The following is a 20,159-nucleotide window of genomic DNA, read 5'->3' as shown; positions in this document are numbered from 1 at the left end:
CATTTCCATTTCACAGGGAACATTTGTGACACATTTGGTGCTGATGAAATGCTGTTACAGTTACCCGCCAGTTTAATACGTCTCCTTTATAAGAGGATAACTGAATAACCCTCATAACCCACATAAGTGAAGAGAAGCCGTTTGGGGTTTGGGGTAATGAAAACTTAAAGTGGATAAAACAATATGTGTCCAAAGGGTAGCACTGTTTCGCTTGTAGTTTTCTTCCCCATGGCAACAGTTCCTGAATACTGAAGCTTTCGAGTGTCATTGTTTATACATGTGACTGGATTAGGGCAGTAGACTTCTCATTTTCCTGATATTAAAAATGAAATTTGACACACAGTCTAAAAATAGACCATAGCAATAATGATAAAAAAAAGGAGACTGCAGACGGCTGTGTGACAGCAGGAGAAAAGCAAAAGTGAAATTTTGATTGCCATGCTTAAATTTTAATATGTGAAATTCAGTTTTTCATACCAGTCTCAGCCACGGTTTATCCAGCAAAAGCCAAATGTCAGTAGATAATATTGAATTGTACCATAAAGTTTCATTTTCAACTATCAGGCTCCGTCTGATTTAATATCATACTGAGTTTGATGGAAATGGAAACTGTGCATTAAAAAAAATGACGTTATGTAGGCGATAATAGTATTAGTAACCAATGAATCATTCAAGCTGTAATTCCAGAAGATTCTGAGGCATAAGGTCATGGACTGGTACAACGTCCTTGTCAACACAAGCAATTATACACCATAATATTGTATGAACGTGGAAAATATGACCCTAGAAAATATTCCTTACTGATATTTATATTAATTACATTTTGTGATAACAAAAGGAGGACTCACTCTCCCTCACAATCGTGTCAGGGAACTGCATTGGTCTTTGCAAGAGGGCGGCCTGCTTTAAGGAAGTTTCTTGACTAAAGTACATATAAAAGGCTGATTTCAAGGCCACAAAAAAGTGATGATACACTTGCATAAACATACTGTACTTATTATAGGTAGTGTATTCAGCTTCTGACACTAAAACCTTGTAATATGTAAGAATTAGCAATCATTTTGGACATCTAATAATTTGTGTGTACGACGGTAGCTCAGTGGTACAGCGAGTCGTCTTTCAGCTCAAAGGTTTGGCGTTCGATTCCCGGGCTCTGCTATAGTCTATATCAAAGTTATTATAGTTAACTAAAATTGGAAAAAAAACCAAAAAAAACCAACATTTTAAATAAAAACTAGTTAGAAATAAAACAATAACTAACAGAAACTGAGTTGTGTGTTTATGTGTTTAGTTTTCGTCTTTGTAAATTTGTGCATACTGTGTGTCTTTTGGGTTCATATTTATTTTTCATAATATATGGAGTTGTATATTATTACCGCTGCCCTGGGTGCACCAGCAGCATGGATCTGTGCCGTGCGAGCCCTAAGGGTTAAAATGGCATCTTTTGTTGGGGTTTCGTGACATATCTCTTACAGTATGACCTTTTTGAATCTTGCACCTGGCAAATACTCCATATTACAAAAAACTAACACTAAAACATATACTGTACATACTTATAACTTGGGACATCAAATTAATATTTTCATGTTTTGTTGATCTGAGAGAGGCTTGGCAAGTGGACATAAATGTGCAAAATCGTGGTTAGGGCCAAGGCCATAAGGCATAGATAGTCCTTGGGATTATTTTTTTATTATTATTAACAATATAAATCAGTCAAATGTTATCTCCACTGGGACATTGTTCTCGGACAAAAGTGCTACAACAGCAGCAGAGTAACACACACACCTTGTACAGTCCACAGAGGACATTTAATTCACATGCTATAAATAACACAGAATAAGGAAGATGAATGTTTGCACCTGGCCTGAAACACTCAGGAGCTGCAGTAGCAGCAGCAGTAGCAGCACAAAGGAAGTCAACAGAGGTCATTCTCAGAATGTAATCATATTATTAGTCATAGTAGTATTATGGATTATTATTATTACCACTACAGCTGATAGGCCATCAGCCCCCTTTTCTTTTTTTTTTTTCTTTTTTTCACACAGTCACCATCCTTGACTTATCCCGCCCATGTTACACGTCACTGATTCAAACAGAGGCAGAGAAAACAGAGCGCTCTCTCCTCACACACACTCAGAGCTCAGGCTCAGACTGAGGGACAGAGAGCGACTCACACACACAGAGAGAGACAGAGACAGAGACAGAGAGAGCGATAGAGAAAGAGATTCGGGGATAATTCAGTGGTTTTCCCTCGCGCAGCACCCACGGATCTAAAGATGTGGAGAGAATTCGGGAAGCTTGTGCTGTTACATTTGTTACTCATGGAGCTCCACTGCGCTAAAGGTAAGCACCGCACACACGGTCTCGTTCAGCGAGGAGGTGACTTTGTGTTGAGGCGCGGGCGCTTCGGAGACACAGTGAGACACAGTGGGACACAGTGACAGAGACAGAGACAGAGACAGAGGAGACCTGTCTCTCTGTCTGTCTGTCCCTCACTGTGGTCAGAGCTGCCGCTTCACCGCTGACTCGTGCCGGCTCCGCTGGCTCGCACCTGACCGGCTCCCCGCCGCTTTGAGTCCGGGATGTGGAGGCTGCTCGTCACTGTTTGACTTAAGGTGACAACATGCGGAAGAAAAGAGCGCACACGTGTCTGAAGGCAGTACGCTGCCGAACGCTGTGTGTGTACGTGTGTTTGGCAGCCATGGTCATCATCATAAGATGTATATAATAATATTATTTGTCTTGTATATTAAGCTCAGTGAAAGTGTAGTGGAAGTCATTTCACACAGACTTACACATCAGTGTGAGTAATGCGTTTCTGTTGAAAGCTGGAGATTGATGCAACAGAGGAAGTGTAAACAGTGTGTGGTTAAGCTCTCATTTGTCTCATTGATGCCACTTCGCTTAAATAGCATCTGAGGTGTTTAAGTGTCCTTTTATGATATATACATTATGGCAGAGGGTCCCCCCCTCTGTTGCTCTCCCCCCTCCTCTACAAGGGTATTTGTGGAGTTTTTTTCACTTACTGGAGTCAAATAGTTTTTGTTCTGTAGGGCTATATGTAAATAAAATTGACTTGACTTGACTTGTTACTTCCAAAATCTACCCATGTTCAATTTGCTGCTCTTTTCTGTCCACAAAAGGAACTCATACGGAGTCGGAGTGTGAAGCTGGACAGTTCCAGTGCAACAACGGTCGGTGCATCCCAACCCTGTGGAGATGCGACGACGACGACGACTGCTCGGACAGCAGCGACGAGGAGAACTGTCGTAAGTACATGAACACGGGGGATGCACTGTACCTGTGTCATCATGCATGTGGCAAAACAAGAGTCTGGAACAAGGAGCTCTAAAGATTTGACGCCAAAATCCTTGTTTGACGAGATTCTGCTTTGGACTGTTTGAAGCGAGCTGGCACACAAGTGGATAACGGTGTGTGGTGAATGAGTTATTCTGAGAATAAGCTCCTTTATCGTTTCGCTTGGGGCCCCTCTGGCAATCTCTCTCCTTCAGTTGTTAGTCTGCGTATGTCGGCGTGGGATCTGCTGATCCTGGACCATTTGTGAGGTCACATGGTCACAGGAATTTGACTAATTTGTCACTAATTTTCCCTTCAGTAGATAAACCTCACACACACGAGGAGAGATGTTGCCTTTTCTAGGTCAGAGCTGAGCAATTTTTCATGTTATAAATATTGTCACCATCACTGAATCGTCACGTCAGTCGTGTTATCAGTGAGACAGAATGCTTTGACTGCGTGATGGCTTCACAGATTATGTCATATCTGAAATGAGGTTATAATTATTGCTGTGTTATGCGGCATGTTCTAATGCAAACACTGTGATTTTGACACATCTTGCCTCTTGATACCTGGTTTGTTACTTGAGATTAAAACATTTAATAGGATATAAGATACCAGGCGATTAAAATCTCTCACACGTGTTAAATTAACAAAAAAAAAAAAAAAATCATGTGCGTTTCTGTCTGAATTGTCTCTGTTGTGTTCAGGAAATTGCGCAGACAACCAGCCGAGTAATCGCCGCTCATAAATTTGTCATGGTACTAATTGCTTGAATGGTTATATTAGTGGCCAATTGATTAATCACTCATCACGAGGATCAGCGCAGCAAAACCAATGATTCTTTCATCTCACATGCCCGCCGTGGCGGTCTCAGCTGCTGCTGATGCCTTGGGAGTCTCCAGCATGAATGTCATGATATTTACAAGCGTGTGTCATCGACAGGGAAGAGTGATTGGCGTTATTAAAAAGAAAAAAGCTAAATGCTTGATGTACGTGAAGTGGATTTAGATTTAATGAGCTTTTCTCTTCCAGCTATGGTTTGTTTGGTGTTTCTCAACATCACAGTGCGATCGATGTGTCTTTTTTTGTTTACTCTCTTTAACCTACATGTCCTGTGTACCTTTGCTTTCCTCTTGAGCTTCCTTGTCAGTGCCGGCCACCTCAGAGTAGCCGGTGCTTGAGTTTTATTGTTACATTTGTGTTATTTATGCTAAACCTGTGTCGCTCTTGTTTTTTTGACCTCAGAGTTGAAGCAGTAAAATCACAAAAAGTGGCCTAGTATTAATTAAACTAAGTGGGTTTTTAAACAGTTGAGTTGAGCAAAGTTCAACTCCAACATAAAACCAGATAACTTACTATTTATTTATGTAAATATATCTAAAGATGTCTAGATTTCTTTAATATGGTAAAACTAAGCGGCCCACGCAGCCGCTTAGTTTGCTCATGCCTCGGGCCCCGGGCTCTGTTTCTTGTCTCTTTCTAAATCTTTTCACCTCGAGATGTTAGGTTTGGGCGACATGGACAAAAAATAACATCTTGTTTTATTTTTTGTATTTTGATAACGATAATTAGTCGATATCCTTTTACAAATTAGAGTTTAATTGTTTAAACTTGCTAGCATTCAAGTAAAAATGCAGACTTATAAGTGAACTAGAGTGTCGAAACATTGAACTCTGGGTAAACAGTCAGAAGGTCAATTGTGTGGGAAATGAGCGAGAGCAAATAATAAGACAATTTCAAATATTTAGTTGTGCGGGCTGGTGTCTCCATGTGTTCTCCCTGTTAGCATAACGTCACACGGCTAACCTGTTTGGCTGGGAGGATGCTTCACTAGAGGTCATGTGATCACGTAGGACCATTCGTGGTCATGTTATGTTATTGGGAAGTCTTTTAAATACTTTGTAATGGTAATCTGCATGTCTTTAGAACAATCACAATATCATCTTTGACCATATATCTTGCCCACCTCTCCTTGATGCACCTTAGCCAGCATTTACACTACAGAATTTGACTCGTTTGCTACATTATAACCTGGCAACCGCCAATTTCTGGCCCTCTAAAGCACAGACTTGTTAATGTTGTTTGCCAGAAACTGGCTTGTAAACTGCAGGGTTGCCATTTAGTCTGGACAGGCTGAAATGGAGACAATTGGAAACTGTGTAAGCCTGTGTGCGTCAATGGCAATGTGAACATATATATATATACATATATATATATATATATATATATATATATATATATACATATATATATATATATATATATATATATACATATATATATATATATATATATATATATATATATATATATATATATATATATATATATATATGAAAATGCAACTGAGTACATTTTCTTTGAATATTTTTAATGCCACATTACCAACTGGCTTGTTGGTTAGACGTGTGTCGTCTTCCCCCCCCTCGGAGGTAGAACTGGAAAGATTCAAAAAAATGGTCCAAAAAAATTGCTTAAGTAAATTCCTTGGCTGATGTGAAAGCCGCATTGACTCGATACAGGTTTGAAAAATGTAAAGATGCATAAATTGCATGAAAGTCATTGCGTCTTGTGTGTCAAAAGCCTTGGTGCAGACACTGATCCAGACTTTATTTATTTCACTGGTAAATGCAACAACAAGTCACCAACAAATTCTGACCTTGTTTTCCCCAATATTACAATATTTTCAGATATTAGTGGTCAGAACTCATTTTGAATGGAGCCTTACTCTCTCATTCCTTCTTTGTTCTCAGTCTGTGGCCTGTACTGGACGTTGGGTGCCTCCTTCTATAATGCTGTCTCACTCCCTTAGTGTTGTAGCAGCCATAAGGAGCTTCGGTTCCCCCCTATTTTGAAATCTCCTATGGGTACCTTGGCAGTGCCGATGCCAATGAGGCTATGCCCACTCGTCTTACACCCACAAAGAGCATCAGCTGACAGGTTGGTTGGAGATAAATCCAACAGCGTGACTCTGGTTGCCGGAGTGAGGTTCAGTGGCTGGCAGCATGCCAGCCCTTGGAGCAGATGCCAGCGCTACCTCTGTGCCCCCACCCCAAAAAACCCAATATCATTAGCGAAGCTCAGTGGAGAGAAAGAGGAAGCTGAGGAGGAGAAGTAGGAGGAGGAAGAAATGTACAGATTTGACTCAGTGGGACAGGAGTGTGTGGAGCAGTGAGGATTGAAATAGGAGCGAAAATAATTTGGAAGAACTGATACGGGAGGAGAGCGAATGTGGAGAGAAGAGTTTTCCACATAAGTAAAGGGTAAAAGTAAAGTTATTCCCTCTGAGCCAAAACAAGATTCACTAAGATGTCCATTTTTGATCGTTCTTTTTTTTGTTATATCGTCTTTGATTATTGCACTAATTAATATGAGTAGTTTAAGGCGATGGATGGTAGCTCAGTGGTAGAGTGTTTCATCTTTAAACTTGAAGGTTGTTGGTTTGATTCCAGGCTCCGCCAGTCTACAGACACTTAACCCCTGTTGATGCACTGCGTGAAAGTGTCAGTGAATGGGTGAATGAATAAATAGAGCTGCAACTAACGATTATGCTCCCTAAAATGTTGATCTGTGTTTGTCAAATATGAAATGATGATGTCCTCAAATGTCTTGTTTTTTGTCTACAAACCAAAAATATTGTTTTTATAATTCATTATTGTTTTAATAATGATAAAATGCTTCAAACCGATGAATCGATTATCAGAATAGTTGATAATTTAGTAATCGAGTAATTGTTTCAGCTCTACTACTGACACATGAAAGATGAGTAATAGAAAATGTTCTATATAGATAGTGTGAATAGGTGAATGGGAAAACTGTAGTATAAAGCAGCTTTGAGTGGTCATCAAGACTAGAAAACCATTATATAAATACAACATTTATGTGGTTGAACTTCTCGTGTGATACTGGTTTTTGTATAATGTCTTAGCTTAATTACCATGGGTTTCAGACAATTTAAGAAAACAAAATTAGCTCCTTCCAAAGAACACAATGATAACATTATTTCAGTACAAAAAAAACAAACTGAACAAATTTGTACCTCAAATTCTACCCATTATCTACAATACCTGATTTCCCGAGGACTCCTGTGAACTTCAAGTGAAACACTCGACCTTGTACGACCATATCACCCAGACCTCTTGTTACACTGTCTACCGTCATGCCTCTGCAGTCTGTTGGGGCAATGATTTGCACATAATTTGTAAGCTATGACTGTGAGCTTTTATTATCTACATTATCTATGCCATCACACACACACACACATGCATACAGTAGGGGTTCTCCCTCTAGCTGCTATATTGCATCGAGTCTGCTAGATTGATTTATATTTCGTGCCTTATCTCTCCTTTCATTCATTCTTTCCGACTCTTCATTTTCATCGTGCCTCTTGTTAGAAGACCCCGCTCTTGTTGCCCTGGGAGACGGTTAAGTGGTAGTACATGTGTGCGTGTGTGTGTGTCCCATCTTTACAGTGATCGCAATACTACCCTTAATATTATATGTACTATGTGTACATATTGGGAAAACTCTTCTCACCTCTGCCCAGCTCTGTGTGACCTACATTTCAGTTGTGGAATATACAGTCAAGGCCTTATTATTTTACAGCAGATTTAAGTGGATTTAAACACGCCTAATCCAAAGTGCCGCGGTAAAATCATGTCATGTTTGACATCACATGTTGCTTCTCCCTCTCTCGCATCACTCTCCAAATGGCTGCTCCCAAACTGCAGGATATAAATACGTGCCATGGGAATTTATTCAGACTGTGATGGGTTTGGTTGCTATGTTCTTCTTTGACAAAACCTTAGTCAGTCAGAGGTGTCGGTATCATAAGTGCTACATCAATAGCCTTTCAGGATTTGTCCTTTACCCAACATAATGAATATATATATTTTTCCATTATCTACTCAATGTTTATTAGCAGTACACACAGCAACCCCTGGTAGGGCTTATGCTCACTCAGCTCTTGTGTTTAATGCTTTGAGTGTGAACTTTGCATAAGATTTGCATATTACAATTTGTCACGCTGCAAATAGTAATCTTTTGTCCTATATTTTGTATATGTGTGTATATATTTATATATATGTATGTATATATGTGTATGTATGTGTATATATATATGTGTATATCTATAATTTATTCAGAGGCTCATTACAGTGGCGTCACCTGTGATGATTATTCATGCAGCTTCACTTACTCAACAAGTTAATCCACGGCAATGCCGTTAGATTTGATAGTTGTTTAACTGTGGTTTTGTTTCTTTTATAGAAGTTTTTTTTCCCTCCTCCCTTTACAAAATAGCATTAGTCCTAATTATGCGTAATAATGACTTGCTAAAACTATATCATGTCAAAGGACGGCGTCAAATTCTGAATCCTAACCACTCACTACACCCTGAAGGCAAAGTGTGTCATGTTTGAAAACACAGTCAAGGGGAATGAAAGAGAATGTTAAGGGTGGGAAGAAAATGTGTGCTTTGGTACCTCTTTTTCTGGTTTACTGGTCTTGTCAGGACCAGTAGTCCTCAGAGACCAAAACCTGATCTTAATGAGGCTGGTTAAATTTAGACTTCAGATATGAAGTGTGGTTAGGTTAAGGTTTGGGTTAAGCATTAACTGGATATGGTTAAGGTGAGAGATGAGGCTTTTTTTTTTTCAGGCAGTCAGTGCAGTGTCCTAAGAAGAATAGCTTCACAAAGTTGTGTGTGTGTGTGTGTGTGCACGTCTCACATCACAGCAGGACAATGAGTCTTAGCCAGTCTGAGAAGGGGAGCTTCTCCTCTGCAGTCTCAGACCAGTTCCCCACAGGGGAGACATCACAACATATTTCACGCCACGGCTGTGTGTGTGTATGTGTGTGTGCGTGCGTGTGTGCGTGCACATGACACCGTAATAAGAGACTGAGAAGCGCTCCAAGCACAAAAGGCATTGTACTGATAGGCTCGCCAAACACATTTTGGTCACCTGCTGACACACACACACACACACACACACACACACACACTGTTCTCCGTAGGAAAGCTATAGGTTCACATTAAATGTGAGTATGAGGTCAAGTGAAACCACAAGTTGAATTGATTACACACACATAGGAACACACACACACACACTGAGCATGCAGGAGCAAGACTGAGTGGCACCATTTGGATTTATTAAAACAACGTTTCTGTTCTTAAAAGACAAGATGGTCGATGCTCACATTCATCTTATTAGTATTTGTACTCTGTGCTGTTTCTGCCTCTTAGAAGAAGACGCACCGCTGTGCTCTGTGGCCACTGGAGCTCTGTGGGACTCCACGTGTACGCATATGCATGTGCTTCATCTGATTGGCTTTAAGTGTGGAGAGAATGGAGAGACAGAGACATTAAAGTTTAAAGTTGTAGACACAACTTCTATGTTAGTCCAGATTTTCCGGGAGAAGAAATTAATTCAAACGTGCTCGGTTTTGGTTAGCGTACAGTTTCCCCATTGATAATGAGGCATTAAATATACATTTGAGAACCACTACTGGTGGGAATATATATATATAGAACCAGTAGTGGTTCTCGCCTACATAGGCACAAATACCACAAATATCCTAATATTTTATTCTCCTCAGTATCCCGTGCTGACTCTTACACCACAGTATGTCAAATGACAGCAGGAGATTCACACATTCAGAGTTAAGAAATGAGAACTTCTGCCAGCTCTGAGGCTCCAGTAAACGCTGAGGGCAAACCCAGCCACTGCACTCTGTATTGTGAGATTCACTGGTTGCTCATCTGGAATATTTCCAAAAATATTTCATGCTGTATCAGCCTTAATACACACCGATAAAATTAAATAAACACCACCCTTCTCCTCTGACCCTCTTTTACCCTTTGATACATTAAAGGCTAAGACTGCCAGCTGGCCGCATCTGTCACATGCAACTTTGTTGTCCTGACAGCCAAAATGCACTGGGGCATTATCTTTGGAAGAAGCTGTGCCATGCTGTGTGAGTTAACAATACCTGCTGTGCTGAAAAGGTGTCGAGTGCATTGGTGCAAAACATCAGCATGGTAAATTTAGCTGAGGTCAGTGCTGACCCGAGGCATTTGCTCTTGCTTTCCGTCTTTGCCTTCCAACCTTTTTCTCCCGTGTTCATGTATTAGTTCTGTCTTACTTATTTTTGTCCACCCGTCTACCTCTCTTTATCTGCTGCCTTCCACTTTCTGTGTGTCTGTCTGTATTTTGAAGTAAGCGACATGACACGCAGTAAAAACCCACCGAGTACAAAGAGGAAGCAAAAACTGTGTGTGTGAATAACAAGGCAGTCCGTCCTGTCGATCTACATACATACGGTATAATCTAGTTAGCGAGTGTCTCAGCACGAGAATGCACCCACTCATTATGCTTTGTGTATGTTGACACACAGCTGCTGTCACTTCCCCTGCATCTGTCTCCTTTTTTTTTTTTACTCACTGTGTCTTCTATAATAAGAGCATATTTATGAGCAGAAAAGGTGTTCGCCCCCCCCCCCCCCCCCCCCCGAACATTCACTCCCGATAACCCAGCTGCAGAGCTCCAGTGTGTTATTAAGCGGTCCATGCGGGTCAGGGTGTTTTAATTACTAATCTGCGTGGCAAAAAATATCCTTTAATCAACTGTCTGAACCAAACTTGACCTGCAAACCACCTAATGCTTACTAAATTGTAGTCTGTGTACTGAATGATGTGATGTGGTTTAGGCTGCCTATGGTTCTGTTATAGCTCAGTCAGAACGCTGCTTTGTTTCGACCTGGACTGCAGGTTATGGGTTGACCCACAGAGGTGGACACTTGTAGAAAAAAGAGATGATCGGAGATGAAAGTGCAGGAACCGTCTGACATCTACGACACTGTCAGCCTCGCTCTTGTGTTCATGGCGGCGTATTCATTTCATATGGTGTCCATATTATTTTCTTTTTAAGCCTGTGTGCATTGATAGTTTGTGACAATCTCATTTTGCTCTGCCCAAATTATTTATGGCTGATTGTCAGTAATAATTGTCTGGAAAAGCAGACACGTGGGCTTCCAGTAGATGGTTGCAGTTTGTGCTTTGAGAGTGTCAGAGTGTGATTTTTTTTTTTTTGAATAACTTTTAAACTACCGGAGAAAGTGCTAATACACCAGCACTCACATCCACTTTGTCACTCTCAACAGCGAGAGTGCAGCAGACGGATGGTCAGGGATGACAGCATTGTCCTAGTATCACAGAGTGTTCTGTTTTTTTCCTCTTTGCACCTGACCCTGAACATAACATAACTTCCTCTGGCTTGATGAATGTAGGAGGAAAGTAATAGAAGGTTATAATTATTGATGTTGAAAAATGTGTTTGCTGGAGGACAACTCAATGCAAAGGTGGGAGAGCTACAACGACACAAGCAGAAATGCTTTTTGCACCTTCACACATTCGAACATTCTAGCACAAAGTCAGTACGAGCGTAACATAAATATCGATAGTGGCACTGTTTGTCCAGATACTCAGTGATACGTTGGTACTAACCAATAAAGGAACTGCTACTGATTTAATACTGGTTGCAATTTGCTGTAATTTGCCCAATTTGCCCAATGTTCTGTAAAAAAGCCAAAAACAAATATGCATAACAAAATATGGCAAATGTGAGAATGAATGTAGTTAGAAAGAAGCTCATAGTAATGCCATGAAACAGCTCCACTTAGCAATAGAGCTTTGGTAGCTGAAGTCACACAATTTGTCTAAAGGGAAGTTTGTAGCAGAAGAACACAAAGTGATGGGAACTAACAAGCAACGGACTCAGCCTTACTGACATACAAGTCTCAACAGAATTTTAAATAGCATTATTTACATTACACTGCCTGTTGCTAACGCTAACATTATGCTAATGCAGTACTTGCCCTTCCAGTAACGACAACGCTGTCTTTAGCCGGTAAACTCCAGAGTTCAGTGTTTGTCACAAAGTTTCCCCAGGCTCTTGTAAACGTTCAGTAACACTCTGGAGTAAGATTAAGGGAAGTAAATCAGGAACTTGAAGATGTTTCCAAAGGATCAGATCTATTCAGTCTGTCTTATTGGTTGATGGAGTGCGTAGTGAATTCTAACAGGTTGGATCCAGCACTGGTCCTGTTCATTTTTGCCGCATTTTAAGCCGTGTTTCCATCACGGTTCAGTTGGGTTTGGAACAGTATAGCTCCACCTGGACTGTACTGTACAATTAACTCTGGTACCCCAAGGCAAGGGTGCCAAAAATGGAACGGTTGGGTTGAGGTAACTTGTTGGGGGCCAGTTATTTTGGTACTACGTATTGCTAATGGAAACGCAAAAAAAAAAAAAAAACGTACTGTGCTGTACAGAACTTAACCGTTCCAATTGACCTAACTCAGTCACATGGTGTCCAGAGATCTACAGTAATTATATAATCATGTTTATTAAATGTTCTTGATTAGCATTAACAATGTTCCTGGATGCTAATCTTTAAATACCATTAGCTGTTAAAGTAGCTATTTATCTTGCTAGCTAACTACAGTGCTAGCTGGCCACAATGATAGGGCTAACATCCGACTGCTGTACAGTTTCTTCATGTGCAGAGCTGACTGTTCCCAGGCTATCAATATGTAGCTCATGGTGGAGCATGAGCATCTGAAAAATGATAGTTAGTTTGTTATTTCTTGTTCTCTCACTGCTGTTTTTCCATACCTGTCTCATGTATACAGTACTGGCACATCTGTCTTCTCTGTCAGAATGAGCTTTTTTCATTTTTTAATGTTTTCTGCTCTGCTGCAAAGTCACGCATTGTTCAAAGTCAAACTTTCATAACACCACCAATCCTATTTCCACACCTTGAGCACGTGTAATATATGTTTCGGCATGTCTCACTCTTGCGTTTCACTATACACTTGTTTTGTTGTGATGTTGTGCTGTTGTTTGTTGTTCCATGACCCAACCGTGTCTGACAGGGTATCACGCGCTAATCCCCAGCTCAGATTAACTGAATGTCTTCATGTGCCTCCATTTTATAATTTACATATCCTGTAATCCTGTTTTTCACCTTGCGTTCTGTGGCCTGGTGTATGCACTCAGAGAGTGGTGTGTGTGTGTGTGAGATGACAACTTTGAACACTGATGAATAAAACATGGCTGCTAATACCAGCCTTTTGGGCTCACCGTGAGATTTGAGTTCTGAATGTCAAAAGTTGTTCTTATTTTTTAGCTATTTGCACTCTCTACTTTGCTGTTCTCTGTTTAATTTTTTCATTCTACTTTTTCTTTTATTAGTTTCTGCCCGGCTGCTCTAAATTGTACTGCATCTCCTCCGTCTCTTGACTGAAGAAGTGTTGGTTTGTCTAGGACGATTCGTATCGTCAGACTGTCTCTTCTCTTTTTTTTCAAGTGGTGATGAAACAGGGAATCGGTTAGGTGTGAGCAGGATTCAGGCTGTGGTGATTCTGTTGCTGATGTTGCGCTGAACTTTTAAAATGTTAAACTGAGAGGAGGAGCCAAATGTGGAGAGAAAGAGAGCAGATTCTCCTGTGCTCACAGTGTGTTTAACCAATGAGAAATCTGTCTCTCTGTGTCCATTGCTCTCCACCCCCACACTCTATTATTGATCATTGGAAGCAGTGCCGCTTGAATGTTTGGAAGCAAAGTGACACCTTCTCAATGGGGCCTGAGAGGCCCCCTTTCCCTCCCTTTCTCTGTGTCCGTCTCACAGACACATCACTCTCAAATAGATACATTGACAGTTGGTTCTGTGTGTCCGAGCTTAATGAATAGTGCTGTGACCTTGCATGCAATATCTCCATTATCTTTAGGATTCAGTGGTCACTTTTTTGCTCATCCCTTTGTAAATGTGTCCGTGAGGAAGAGTGTATCCTACAGCCTTTTTTTTAAAATCTGCTCCTGCAGTTGATGTAGTTCGTTTGCATTGGACATAGGACTTAGAGGTTTGATATAATTGGCTTAAACATTGTAGACCGGGCTTCCGAGATAATGGTGCAACACGCAAACGTGTATGCATAGACATAAGGTTTAAAGTCAGGCTGCACCCTGGACAAGTGGCCAGTCCACCGCAGGGCCAACAAACAGAGACAAACAACCATTCACACCTACGGTCAAGTGTCCAATTTACCTCATCGCTAAGTTTCCTTTTGTCTGGACTGTGGGAGGAAACCGGAGAACCCTGAGAAAAGCCACGCGCACAAGAGGAGAACATGCTAACCCCACACAGAAAGGCCTTGGTTGAAGCGGGATCTGACCTGGTGACATCCTCGCTGGCAGGCAACAATGCTAACCGCTGCGCCACAGTTCTGTTTTGTTTGGGGAAGAAGAGTGAATCGCTGACTTTGACATCATAGAGATATCCATAAACGTAAGAGGAGTCTCTTCATCCAGAACAAACGGCAGTGGGGGGGCACATCTGCAAGTATTTTTTAATGACTTGCTGCTCATGAATTTCTACTTTGCACTGCCTGCTGTGCTCAACCGCCACAGTCATTAAAATGATCTTAATTTCATGTACCGACCAAAGTTAAAAACTAAGGACAAAAGAGCCTGTTATATGGCCTTTACTGCCCAGTTTCCACCAAGCAGAATAGTGCAGTTCAGCTCGCTACAGTTGGGTCTGGAATGGTACATCTCTCATATCTGTGTGGGCCAGATATATCAATCGTAGCCGTTTACGCAGCTGCATCTGTATACATGTATAGCGTGATGGAAGGTTGCCAAAAAGTGGGACGTTTGGATTGATTGTTTTGGTAACCTTCTCAATGTTTGACAATGGAGGCGTGAATAATTGACATATGATAAAAAATAGAATAAAGTACACCGTCTATATCTAAACATGATTTGATCAATTTGATTTGGACAAATGAAGGACCACCTCTCATTCCCCAAATGGGAACAGTTAAAGGCTATTTTGTTGGAAAAGAAAATATCCTTTTTCTTTCAGTGAAAATATTGATCCTCCTGACTATGAGGGAAAGCGGTGAGTTGTAATGAAAGTGGGCAGCCTCACAGGTCTTACTTTTTCCTCACACATCTCTCTCTCTTCCATGAGGCTATAACCCTTTTGGATTGAGAGGCTATTTGAACAGGTTATAGTGTGTAATAATCTGATCTGTGATCTGACATTTGCCTAGTATTAGTAACAGCATATAAGGATAAGTTGTCTTTTGTTTTAGTCCAGAAAAAAGATCCTGGTCTTTGACATAACAATGAGCTCAGCTCTCACTGGATAAATATGGGTAACTGTGTTGCCAACATCTGCTTAAAACGCCCTTCCTAAATTCACTGTTTCCATATTTAATTCTATTCACTTCTGTAGAAACACAACATTGACTTCCTTTAACTGTCATCCAACTCATTAGGTGACTCATGAGATCATTTAAGTCCAAGTAAGAGTCCTATTGTGTGTACGTGGCGACAAGCACGTTTGTTTTGCCGAGCTTTAAAGTGTCTCAAGTTTTTTTATTTTTCCGACTGTACTTTGACGTACACGTTGACCTTTTAATCATCAACAGACTCTTGCACTTGTCCAATAATCCAGACATCACACACGTTCTCTGTCAACTGACAAACGAGGTGTGGCTGAGTAAAAATAAGGGTGTTCCCTGCCTTTTACCTCATGTCACCTGGGATTTATCTCATGTGGAGAATACAACTGTAGAGAATGAATGAATGAATGAATGAATGTTGTTCAAACGTTTCCTCTTCCATGGTGGAGTTTTTTTTTTTTTTTTTTACAAAAAGTAAGTTATCTGTAATGTTTATCCCCAAAACACTGACATACGCTGCCGTACGAAGCGCTCCTTTTATTCAATGTTGCAAACCCTGCGTGGCTGTGTATTCATATGTAATTTAAAGTCGTGAAAATGGGTGAGCTCCATAATTGTGTGTGTTTATGTCCGTACATGTACATGTAACTCATCACATTAGCGCTGAAGTCTCCGGAGTCTATGGAGATGTGTTTTGGAGAAGTTAGCAGCCCTTGGCTAATTGATTTCAATGAACATTTATACGTCACTTATTAAATTACACCAGCATGTGTTTGGGAGTAACAGGATTTCTGTTGCTTGTGTTTGTGTGTGGTGGGGGTATGTGTACAGTCAGGGTGTTTTTTTTTTTTTTTTTTATGAGATCAATGCATTTTGTTCTGCATCCCCATGTGGACACTGTAACAGAAGGTACATGTATGTATCAGTATTTTATGTGTGTGTGTGAAAAGGAAGAGAGGATGCAGGGACCTAGGGCTGATAAATCTTTAATCATGTGCATGCGCTCATGTTTCATTTAATTGGCCTTCTAAATCTATAGAATGTTGACAGCATTGTGGTTTAGAAACACGTAGGTGTGGGTTGTGTATGTGTGTGCGAGCACCATGTTCTGCCGCGCAGCAAGAGATGTGAGATGTGTTTTACAGTACATGTAGGTCACATGTGTTCTTACATCCTATTCTCACACGCATCACATCTCTTCTTTACTACGTTCTAAGTATTCCCGTGCTTTTTTTGCATTTATAGCCACATTTATTATACATACTCTCTACTGTAGACAGCAGCGGTTTTAAGCATCAGATGATGTGTTTTGCATTTTAATGTCGAGTATATATTCCTGTCCTGTGTTTCAGGGGGGGGGGGAACCTCTGTCTTCGTGACCTGATTTAGTTCATGTCATACAGCTTAGCTTTGCATACACAATTATCCATATGTAGGAGACAGTCTGCATATCTGGCTGCAGGTAGCTCCTGGCTTGGTTTGCCAAAATCACAATTGTGCGTTGTTCCTTTCCCTTCCGTTTCAAATCCTTCTCTGTCTGAGCCCTTTCCTCCTGGTGAATACTTTTTAATCAAGTACAGGAACTGCCAAGGAGGTAAAGCCGTTCAGGTGTGGAAGTGTCATGATTGTGTCTCTGGTGGGGTGAGGAGAGGGCTAAAGGCACAGTTGTTTCTATAGGTTTGCAATGTGAACTCTGTGTGAGGCTATAGTGTGTGTGTGTATGTGTGTGTGTATACCTTCTCTTGTTTAGCAACTCCACCACTTATTCGCAGCCACTGCCTATGATCGATTGAACATTTGTACAGCTTTAGAAATGGATCAAATCATTGATTAAACTGATTAATGGGGCTGTTTGCTGCACTCTGTAATTACATAAACTCTCTGTATGTGTGTGTGTGTGTGTGAAAGAGACTTGAATAGTTCGATATATGGCTAATATCACTGCCTAATTACGGGGTTGATGATTTAAAAAAGAAAAATGCTGTAGAGTTGCATGCTACGTGCTACGTGCCAAAGGCTAATTTGTGTGTGTGTCTTTGTGTGTGGTGCTGGTGACTGTTGCCTGCTGTTAGTGTCAGCATGATGGAGAGACTATAAATTGGTATGTCGACTAATGAGTCCCTCTATGTGTGTGTGTGTGTGTGTGTGTGTGTGTGTGTGTGGCTACATATGCTTCTGAGGTGTCCTGATGATAAAGAGTATCCTGTTCTCTATGTATGTGTGTGTGAGTGAGAGAGAGAGAGAGAGAGAGAGATTCCAGATTTGGTCATTAGCTGTGAGGGACTGCAAAGCCAGTGACCCCACAGTCTGAAATGGAAGAGCCTGTCCAATTCCAGTTCACCCCACAGACCCCGGACTTCTGTACTAATGGAATAAAGCAGCCATTGACGAGTAAGGACGAGACATATGGGGCAAGAAATGGAAGAGAATATGGACACACATACACACAAATGTTTTTCTGTCCTAACCAAGCCGGAGAGACCCAAAACCTGACCAGTATTCTGGTTTTTATGTTCAAATGCTACCCAAACACATCTTTTTGCTTTAGTTTAACTGCCCTCCTCATCTTCATCCTAATCCAGGAAGCTTTACTTGGCTTCAGATCAATAAAAAAAGATAGCGTTTGTGTTGTCTTCATAATGTGCGTGTTGTTTCTCAATGTGCCTACACAGAGCCGAATATGTGCTAAAATATTTATATTGACAAACTATGCTCATTTCCCTCAGACTGCGCGGTGTACTCGGTAATCAACACCCGCGTGAGTGATGGTTTTATTTTGGCGGTTGTGATTGTTTAGGAACAGTTAAATTAGCCGAATCCCAGGGCCTTGTAATAAACAGACCCGCGCACATGCATGCGGCACCGAGGCTAATCCGAAAACATCACCGAATATTTTTCGACACTATATGCCTGACCAGGGTTCGCGGGGAGAGATCGAAGAACATAATCTGTTTTCTCCAACTCAGACCAGCTAACCGAAGAGGCATGTTAATGAAAAGATGATTAGATTTTCCTCTTTTCTGCTGCATGCTCCCTGAATCTCCCCCGTTCTCTGTTATTGTTGTTCTCTGTAGATTTGGTGACAGTTCTTAATTCCTTTTTTTACTTCTTCCCCGTTTCTGTCCCACTCTCTTTGAATGTATTGATTGTTCTCTGCAAAGTGTGGAGATGTCTTTCTTTATACCTCCCATCTTTTCTCGTTTTAAATTTCTCGGGCTGTGAGCTGTTGATTAGAGCGATGGCGCTCAAACGGTGGCGGCGCCGGTGAGGCGAGTCCAGGTGTCCATGGGATTTAGTGACAGCCGTACTGTACATTATTAGCGCAGTACAATTCTGTGAATATAACCTGGTTGCCGAGGACTGAACACATTCACAGTTTAATCTCATGCGTATCAACACAAAGTCCTGCACCGTGCAGCAGCAGCACTGATGCGCTGTCGTGCACAGCTGAAGGATAAAGTTATTCAGACATCTGCCTGTTCAAGACACTTAAAACTTTTCTGGATGTTTTTATAGTCAAGGTTGGAAGAATCGGACTGTGTCGAGAAACCAAGGGAGGTAGTTGAATAGGCCTGACCTAAAGATCGGCTAATTGTGTGCTGTGTGCTGTGTTGCTGCTGTTCAATCATTTTTCAATTTGACTTATTTAATTAATATATTGAATGTTTCTTGAGTAAAGTGTAGTATTTGCCAAATACAGTAAGTACAAATACACTTTTACTGTCAGAAAAGTGATTGCATCTGTTATTGAGGATACTCTATACAAATTAGGGACAGGATAGGATCGGGATTTGTGTGATACAGTCCTTTTTAGACCATTTATGAACGTAGGAAGCTGTTAACACATTTGTGCTGAGTCAAGTCTTCAACTGTGTAACAAATATTTTTCCCCCCCAAAAAAGAAGAAATAAACAGCCCAAGATGTTGTATTTACAGTTTTACAGTCTGTGCATAATGAAACAAGCGACATCTAGGGTTTTTGGATTGTATTGGATTTTACTTTACTTTACTTTAGTATCGGACCAATACCGATCCCCGTCCCTAATACTCAGATCTGAGGGCTTTCGCCTGACCTTCTGGGAACTCTGTGAAGTACATTTGAATGGCATTTTACAGACTGCGTTATTGATCGTCACAAAAATGAAAACAATCAACCGCAGCCTAAACTTTTTTTTACTTACTGTAGATTACAGGAGCAGAGGAAGGGGATGAATGGAAAGGTGAGAGACACAACAACAGCGAGGCAAACAGAATTTTAAAGGTTGTTTACTATCTAGGCTGTCTCTTTCAAAGTCTCTTGTAAATTGCTTTCTGACAACTGCAAGGTTTGGAAAAAGGTGGGAAAGTAAATTTCACTGTCACACACAAACGCGAACACACGGGTTGATGATGGTGTGGATGGAACAGACCCAGTGTGTGTCTGTATGATATTGAATTTATGTGCTCTCAGTCTTGGAGCACCTGCTGTTTTTGAAAAGGATGATGGTTCTAAGAGGCCGATGAGCACTTTTTTCCTCCGGACTGTCTCTGCTGTGTCCGTCTGTCTGTCTGTCTGCTGGATGCTAAAGAGAACAGGAGCGCTGGCTAGACACGGATACCCTCCTTCTTTA

At 41.0% G+C, this 20,159-nt stretch overlaps 1 protein-coding gene across 5 annotated transcripts in view; it reads left to right on the top strand.

Annotated features, from left to right (window-relative positions):
• The first annotated feature begins 2,130 nt into the window (after positions 1-2,130).
• The window catches only part of lrp8 (low density lipoprotein receptor-related protein 8, apolipoprotein e receptor), a 161,421-nt gene continuing 143,392 nt past the window's right edge, over positions 2,131-20,159 (top strand). For all 5 annotated transcript variants that reach the window (XM_058638295.1, XM_058638294.1, XM_058638292.1 and 2 more), the window contains exons 1-2: positions 2,131-2,343; positions 3,144-3,269. In XM_058638295.1, coding sequence (XP_058494278.1) covers positions 2,277-2,343; positions 3,144-3,269 — 193 coding nt within the window. In that variant the 5' untranslated portion in view covers positions 2,131-2,276. The remainder of the gene's footprint in view (positions 2,344-3,143; positions 3,270-20,159) is intronic.

Source organism: Solea solea, chromosome 9 (genome assembly GCF_958295425.1).
Source record: "Solea solea chromosome 9, fSolSol10.1, whole genome shotgun sequence".
In the NCBI taxonomy this organism is placed as follows: domain Eukaryota; kingdom Metazoa; phylum Chordata; class Actinopteri; order Pleuronectiformes; family Soleidae; genus Solea; species Solea solea.
This window is presented reverse-complemented; position numbering and strand designations above follow the sequence as displayed.